Raw genomic sequence first — 8,777 nt, forward strand, 5'->3', positions numbered from 1 at the left:
GAGGAAGAAGGAAGGATCGCTGCCATTTCTCCTGACGTCTCAGTCAAAAAGGCAAATAACCATCTCCTCTCCAAAATTTCTCCTTCGAGCAATCTCTTCTCCTATTTTTTCGGATGCAATTGCTTGATTTATGCAGCCTGTTTTGTGCCTGATTAGTGACTGCCAAGTAGCTGCGTGTACGTGACCTGTTTTGCTTCTCAGTCGCGTGATTGTCGCCTCTTCTTTCTCTTGATGCGATATCGTTGATTTGGAAGAGGAAACTGTCAAAGAGCTGTGGTGTCGGGGCAGTGCCGATCAATGAGGACCTACATGGTGAGACACCTGTATTCTCAGCATTTGGTTCTCCAAGAGGCCATCTTCTTCGGGTGCGCTTTCTCAAGACAGTCAGACGGCTTAGCGAATCAGGAGCGTGTAGTGATCAAATTGATCTTCATATGTAATTTGACACATACACGTGTGTGTCTTCTAAAAGAATCCATCAATTGGCAAACTTCTGCTAAAGCTAGCTATCTAGCCCACGAGGGGATCCATCTTGCCGTACCTGATATTTTTTCGAGCCAAAAGCACGAGCCAACAAGGAGCGGATGAGATAGTGTAGTACATGCATGTAGTTCACGCACAACATGAAACAACTCCAGATATACACCAGAGAGAACACCCACAGTTCGGCTAACCGAAATTCAATATGTCCCAATATCGTTACAGCAATGTGGTGGACACACTAAGTACCAGACAATATATTTACATATGTCTCAACTGCTAACAATGATTATTTACCCTTCCATGGCTCCAGTATTTATTTGCCATGGGTCTGATATTTGTAAACAAGGCATAATCGAATTATTGTATTTTTTTATATCAATCTTTTCAATTTTAACCACTTGGTCAGCACTCATGAGTTTGCTATATTTATACCATAGGACATATATATCTTAAAAGCATTATTTGATGTATTCGAACACCATTTTCTTTCTTTCAAGGATCAAACTGTCGAAGGCTGCTATTAAAAATATCCATCAGACCAGCCCATTTTGATTTCCGTTGGCAGTCTTTTGAGGAGTGAAGTTTGAATAATTGGGGACATGATAAGTATAAGTTTGACATTATTTTATTTAGACACCCTAGAAATTCCCACGTTAATTAGAATTTACGAGCTGGTGGGACCTAAAAAATACAGTGTAGATTAACTCCAGGTTCTATCTTTATTTAACAAACTCCATGTTGACTTTTTTATTTAACAAACTCCACGTTCAATCTAGGGAATACTCCACGTTCATTCTTTTTTCTATAAAAAAACTCCACGTTTAATCTATAGGAAACTTCCCCACGTCCAATCTTTTTTCCTAACAAACCCCACGTCCAATTTATGGAAAACTCCTGACATTTTAGAGGTCCAACTGCCCAAGTGCATTTGGAGAGAAATCTAGGGACCATGCGTATCCATGGCGGCAGCAAAGATGGCATGCTGATTTGGACTGCTCCTGACTGCAAGGTTAGAAGTGCCGCCGCTCCATCTCCTGGTCGTTGCTGCTTTCAGTCTTGAGGAAGAAGGAAGGATCGCTGCCGTTTCTCGTGACGTCTCTGTCAAAAAGGCAAATAACCAACTCCTCTACAAAATTTCTCCTTCGAGCAATCTCTTTTCCTATTTTTTCGGATGCAATTGCTTGATTTATGCACCCTATTTTGTGCCAGATTAGTGACTGCCAGGTAGCTGCGTGTACGTGACCTGTTTTGCTTCTCAGTCGCGTGATTGTCGCCTCTTCTTTCTCTTGATGCGAGATCGTTGATTTGGAAGAGGAAACAGTCAAAGAGCTGTGGTGTCGGGGCAGTGCCGATCAATGAGGACCTACATGGTGCGACACCTGTATTCTCAGCATTAGGTTCTCCAAGAGGCCATCTTCTTCGGGTGCGCTTTCTCAAGACAGTCAGACGGCTTAGCGAATCAGGAGCGTGTAGTGATCAAATTGATCTTCATATGTAATTTGACACATACACGTGTGTGTCTTCTAAAAGAATCCATCAATTGGCAAACTTCTGCTAAAGCTAGCTCTGTAGCCCACGAGGGGATCCATCTTGCCGTACCTGATATTTTTTCCACCAAAAGCACGAGCCAACAAGGAGCGGATGAGATAGTGTAGTACATGCATGTAGTTCACGCACAACATGAAACAACTCCAGATATACAGCGGAGAGAACACCCACAGTTGGGCTAACCGAAATTCAATATGTCCCAATATCGTTACAGCAATGTGGTGGACACACTACGTACCAGACAATATATTTATATATGTCTCAACTGCTAACAATGATTATTTACCCTTCCATGGCTCCAGTATTTATTTGCCATGGGTCTGATATTTATAAACAAGGCATAATCAAATTATTGTATTTTTTATATCAATCTTCTCAATTTTAACCACTTGGTCAGCACTCATGAGTTTGCTATGTTTATACCATAGGACATATATATATATATATATATATATATATATATATATCTTAAAAGCATTATTTGATGTATTCTAACACCATTTTCTTTCTTTCAAGGATCAAACAGTTGAAGGCTGCTATTAAAAATAACCATCAGACCAGCCCATGTTGGTGTCCGTTGGCAGTCTTTTGAGGAGTGAAGTTCGAATAATTGGGGACATGATAAGTATATGTTTGACATTATTTTATTCTAACCAGTGTTTATTCCTTTCAAGGACGTAATGGTTGCAAGTCTATATGGATAACTAGGGGCATGATTAAGTACAGGCTTGCCATTTGATTGTTGCTTTGCTTTTTATGAACAGCCTATTGACAAGATAACTACGTGATTGTTGCGCTACTTAATGTTTATTTTGAAACTACATGTGTATTACCATCATTGCGGTTCATGCAAAGTAAGGAAGTTGCAGGAATGTTTTCTCAAGATTGATGTTACACAAGCAAGTTGTATGTGGCAGTGGTTACCCGTAGACCTTGCACATAGGCCTATTACAAAATATTTGACATGCACCATGATATCTTTTTATAGTTATTTCTATTTTTTTGTTTCACAAAGCCGTCGAGTATGATTTTGCTCACCAAGATATAATATTTGGATTTTTTTTCTACAATGGAACGATCAAGTTTGGAACATACATTTCTGCACACCTCAAATGATATTTAATATATGGTAGAACAAAATGAAATAATTCACAAGATTGTTGAGATCAATGCTTCGTCCACTAATTAAAATTCAATGTGTGCAGATTAGTTGTTACAATAATTTACTAGGACATTTTTCACATGGTGTTTGCCCAAAAGTGGAATGTTTTGTTTGAACTATGTGCAAATTACGAGTTGGTTTGGCATCGACTGAACATCTTTTCTATCCTTACATAATCATAAAATCTTTTTATTTTTTGAAGTTATCATCAGATTTTAGATGGCATGGAGTAAGATATATAAAATGTTTTCTGTTTCTTTGTAACAACATTTCGAGTACCGTAGGAGCAAAGATCAGTTAGGCCAAGGCCACTATCCTCCATTAGGTTTCACTAATATTTAAGCAGTGCTTGCATATTTTCTTTCAATTCACTGCACCTCATTAGTCTACCAGCTTCAGACTACTCCTATGGTGGCCTTCAATAGATATGGCAACAATGTCAGCTAATCTTAGAGGTATATAGATATGTTTTTTCACGACCTTACTTATGTTTTTTTGTAGTAATTAGCAAATTGGGACTGCTTAATACACGACATCATGAACGATCTCGGTGTGACATGTGTACAGACGTATGCCGCTTGCTTGTCGAGTGCAGCTCGCTTTTGTTTGCTTATATAGAATTATTATATCCACCCACTTTCATGTATATGCATGATACCAGATGCATCCATTCAATATTAGTTTTACTTAGCATCTATTATATTTTGTAATGTCATACCCATACAAGATATTTGAGACTTTTTTTTTCAAAATTGATGTATGTTATTTGTTTGACATTATTCATATATGCCCTTTCTTACCAACATGTGAAGTGTGTGATGCATGTCGTCGGCGTTCACGTATTGCTCTCTATATATTTTTGAACAAATACAACATTGCCTTCTTTTTTCAGATTCTTATGAACCTTTAATCAATAAATAAAATGTTTGTGTACTTTTAACCATCATCTCCATGGCTTAAGACATTTTTTTTATATTTAGCTATGCAATTAATTTCAGTTATTCTCTTAAATGATAATAAGCAAAAGGAAATTATAGTTCATACACAATTTTATATTTGGTTCATGTTAATTTTGTTAATATTAGCATTTTCATAATTAGAATGGCGCCCGTGCGAATGCACGGGTTGACGACTAGTACTATTAATTATTCACAAAGACCATACAAGGTGATACATCAATAAGACTGAAGCCACCATCTTGGCAACACTGTTGCTACTCCTATACCCTTGATGAAGGTGTGCTGAATGTCCGGGCCTAATACCAAACAGACATCGCAGGGAAGCCTAACATCCAAAACAGGGTGTCCCATCCAAGTCTCTACCTGGATTGGGTCCCACACCGGTCTGGCACACTTTCAGTGAGCACCGCATGCTGCATGGGCCATCTCCTCCATCTTCCTTCGCTCCATCCTCAGGGCAGAACTGATGCACCGACCTTGCCAGGCCTCTCTGCTATCGATGCCACCATGACGCCAGACAGCTTCCACCTCCTTCGCGAGTCCATCTCCGCGCATCAGACGCCGAGTCTCCACTGCGCCATGCCGCTGAGACCGACCGTCGATGATACGGTTGATGCCACACCGCTCCACCTACATGCCCTCTCGCGTCGACTCCGAACTACCAGAAACTCCACCACCCGGAGCAGTCCCCAGCCGACGCCTTCAGAAAGGAAGATGACACCAAAGTTCTATCGTCGCCCAAACAAAGGAACAGAGACTTCCGCCTGCGCTCATGGCAGAGGTGAGTGGCGTAGGATCCACTCCGAAGCCTCCAGGAAGGGAATCAACGCCGAGAGTGTCGACTTTCGGCCCCCATGCCGGCCTGGAGTTTCCCCCGGATCCATGCCCACCAGCCAGATCCGTCCAGACAGTATTGAGGTCGATCGTAGTTGCTACCGTAGCTAGCATGAATCGGAGTAGATCGAGTCGGAGACGACGCCTCCCATGGAACTCTAGTCGGCCATCGATGAACCGCCATAGCGCCGCCGCCTCCACGTCGCCCAAGCAGCCGTGGGAGGGCCCCCATCTGCACCGCGCGGTGCCCGCCAGGCAGGCCGCACCGCGCACCACCGATCGAGGCCGCTGCCCAGATCCCCGCGCCGCCCAAGGCACCGACGAGCAGATCTGAAATAGATCGACCACCAGACAACCTAGGAGCGCCCTGAACGGCCCCCACACGATCACCAGGGGTAGTCGCGAGCATGTGGCCCCCTGAGTCCTCGCCGGCGCGCCCCACCGCCAACACGCCGCCAACCGCCGCCGAACGCCACCCGCGCTAGATCCGGCCGCTGCGGGGAGGAGAGGTCCCGTTGCCACCGACGCCAATCGAGCTTTGCCCGACGACAGCAGGCAGGAAAGGTGGGAGAGGGAGTCGAGGGTTGGGCGGCGCTAGGGTTCCCCCTGGTCGCCACGTGGGGGGACCCAGGGGAGAGGAGGGGACAGTAAAATGTAGTTGTAAAAGTATGACAACTCTCTCTGTTTTGGTTAACAATAGTTGCCGTGTCTAATTTATGGTAGTTGTCGCGTGCAATCAAACCATAGTTGTCATGCGTGCTTACCTAGTTGTTATGTATGGTTAATCATAATTGTCATGTGTGTCTACCTAGTTGACACGTGCGCGCAACTGCAGTTGTCATCTACCAATGAATCATAGTTGCCATGTGTGTTTACCTAGTTGCCGCTTACGTACAACTGCAGTTGCCATCTATCACCGTATGAGCATCGTGTGGGCGAAGAGGCGCTCGCCCACACGCGCGTGGACTGGTTGGTGTGGTGACTGTGTGGGCGGGAACCGGTTCGCCCACATGGCGCAGCTAGCAAACTGCGTGCTGCGGGTCGCGTGGGCGAGCGCTCTAACGCCCACACAACACGCTATGTCTACGTAGCACTCAAATTCCTTTAGGATCCGTGCAAAACAAAATCAAGATGGATCAAGGTGTGTGGGGGTGTGCAAATATGTCACATGTGTGGGCGTTATACCATTTGGATATTTTTATTTCAAAAATCGTTTCTTATACGTATGTAGTATGTAGTAGGAGAGGCTGGGCACGGATCACAAATGAATGGACTTTCCGAGCTACGAACAGACACATATTGAACGGAATCGAAACTAACTTCTCCTCTTTTTTGTAATCTATAACGCGCATATACGGACACGGAGTTCCAATCTTGCCGCTGTGTTCATCATATAGCAAAGTTCCAATCTCGCCCCCCTGTGCTGTGCCACACACGTCCCGCTTCCCGATCCGCCGACGCCCGACATCCACTCCGACCGCAGCAGCTCCGGGCGGCCGTGTCCAGCAGGCGGAGGGGTCGCACGGTTCCTCGCGTGCCAGGCTTCACGCGGCCAGGCTAGCTACTTGCGGGCAAAAAAGAGGAGGAAAACTCCAGCCGCCGCGCCATGTCAATCTCATCGCCGCTGGAGGATGAGGACCTCCTCCGGGAGATTTTCCTCCGGCTCCCTCCGCTGCCGTCAACCCTCTCCCGTGCCTCCCTCGTATGCACGCGCTGGCGCCGCATCCTCTCCGATCCCCGCTTCCTCCGCCGTTTCAGCAGACACCACCCGGAACCTCCTCTCTTGGGCTTCTTCAAAGGGTCTCGTCTCAGATATTCCGCCTTCACTCCCATCTTGGACCCGCCCGACCGCATCCCCGCCGAAAGCTTCTTTGTTCGGTTTCTTCACAGCTTGAGGAGACATCCTCCGTTGGGTTTCTCCAAAGGGTCTCTTGCCTTCACTTCCGTCTTCACTCCCATCTTGGACCCGCCTAATCGCATCCCGGACCAACGCTTGTTTGTGCCTGAGCACGGGGCGGATTGGGAATTACTTGGCTGCCGCCACGGCCTCGCCTTCATGCTCAGTGAGTCTCTGTGCGAGGTCTTCGTGTGGGATCCCCTCAACGGCCAGCAGCACCGCGTGCCTTTTCCACCAGAGCTCCGTGACATCAAAAGGGAGAGTTTCTGTTTGTGCAGCGCCACGGTGATGTGTGCTGACGATCAAGATGGGCATGTGCACCAGGATTGCTTCCTCAGCCCGGCCTTCAAATTGGTCTTGATCTGCACCAGTAGAGACTTGAAGACATCATTCTCTTGTGTCTATAAATCGGCGTCAGGTGTATGGGGGAATATTGTCTCAACGTCGACTACAGATATGGTTCTGACACTAAGGCCCGGCATCCTGATCGGGGAAAAAGTTTACTGGTTGTTTCATGGACGCGAAATCCTTGCATTTGATACTGAAAGGCAGACCCTTCGTGTCATCGAGATTCCGGCAGAGGCCCAACATGTCAACAGCTGGTCCTTTCAGCTCCTACGGACAGATGACGATAGTGTTCTTGGCCTCGCCGTTAAGTCGAAACCGGGCATTCATATGTGGGAGGGCATTCATATATGGGAGAGGAAACTGAACTCTGATGGTCTTGCCAGATGGGTGCTTATGCAGAAAATCAATCAATTGGAGGGGATCTTTTCTTGCGCCTTCAGATATGCAGAGATGGTGGGGTATGACGAGGAGTTAAATGTGATGATTCTGTCTACGTACAGTGGCGACTTCATGCTCCACCTTAAGTCGATGCAGATCAGATTAATTTCTAAAACGGATGGGTGGGCTCATACGGTTTACTTTCCCTACAGAATTTTCTACACTGCAGGTAGTACCTCTGTACCTCATTTGTAACAATTAAGATCAGTTCCAATTACTATTGATATGTGTTTGTTGTACTAGTGTTCATGTGATGTGAGTAATTGTGTACTCCATGTAAATAGTATAGTGAAACCATCTAATCTTTGAAAAATAGTTACTCTCGATTGGATTATTAAAGCTTGAGTTACGTTTTTTCACTCAATCTATCTCCTTACAAGACAATGTTTGTCTTATTTGTTCTTCATACTAATCATCAATTCATGGCGGCATGTACTTTTTCATCGGAAAATAATACTATTTCTTCAAATTCGAGCAATAACAAGTAAGGCTCAATTTGAGCAGACTGAGTTTTTCCAATTTGTTCATATTTTCTTTCAGCTATATTTGGCGTTAACCTGTACATAGTCTCTGCACTTGTGTTCTGTATGAATGTATTTTCTCTAAACTTCTAAGTAGTCCAAACATGTCTTGGTAAAGGAATATTATAATTATCTTTTCCACCTGACAGCGAATGTGGCTTCATGTACTGTACTTGTCACAATAGTATACCATGCATTGTCATGATCCAACTTCTCCATGTTTTTTCATTGATTTATTGGGCTTCATCTGATATAGGCAGGGGAGTTGGGTGGAAATGGGTGGATCCAAATCTCTGAACACAAGAGATCTGCCAGTGTGCTATTTTGGTTGAACAGGTGAGGTCATTTCTATTTTTGCTATACGCATGTCTTTTTGTCATGGTTACATAATTAATAAGATGATGAATGATTTATTTTTCTTTATGTTACTGGTGTATTAAAATGTTTAGTTTCTATCAAGTTCTTCATTTGTAAAAGGTGTGCCTTTGAGTTAGACCACTAGTTCTTAACAACTTGTTCATGATCTGAGTTGTGTTTGCATCATGAGTTGCTCTTGTCAACATGCTTACATGCATATTTTCCATATA

General features: G+C 44.5%; 1 protein-coding gene across 1 annotated transcript; it reads left to right on the forward strand.

Annotated features, from left to right (window-relative positions):
* Positions 1-6,592: 6,592 nt before the first annotated feature.
* LOC125529979 lies at positions 6,593-8,487 on the forward strand. Its single transcript, XM_048694397.1, has 2 exons — positions 6,593-7,838; positions 8,447-8,487. Exons 1-2 carry the CDS (start codon positions 6,593-6,595, stop codon positions 8,485-8,487), a joined length of 1,287 nt encoding a protein of 428 aa, XP_048550354.1.
* The last annotated feature ends 290 nt before the right edge of the window (positions 8,488-8,777 follow it).

The sequence above is a fragment of the Triticum urartu genome, unplaced genomic scaffold (genome assembly GCF_003073215.2).
Source record: "Triticum urartu cultivar G1812 unplaced genomic scaffold, Tu2.1 TuUngrouped_contig_599, whole genome shotgun sequence".
NCBI classification, from domain to species: domain Eukaryota; kingdom Viridiplantae; phylum Streptophyta; class Magnoliopsida; order Poales; family Poaceae; genus Triticum; species Triticum urartu.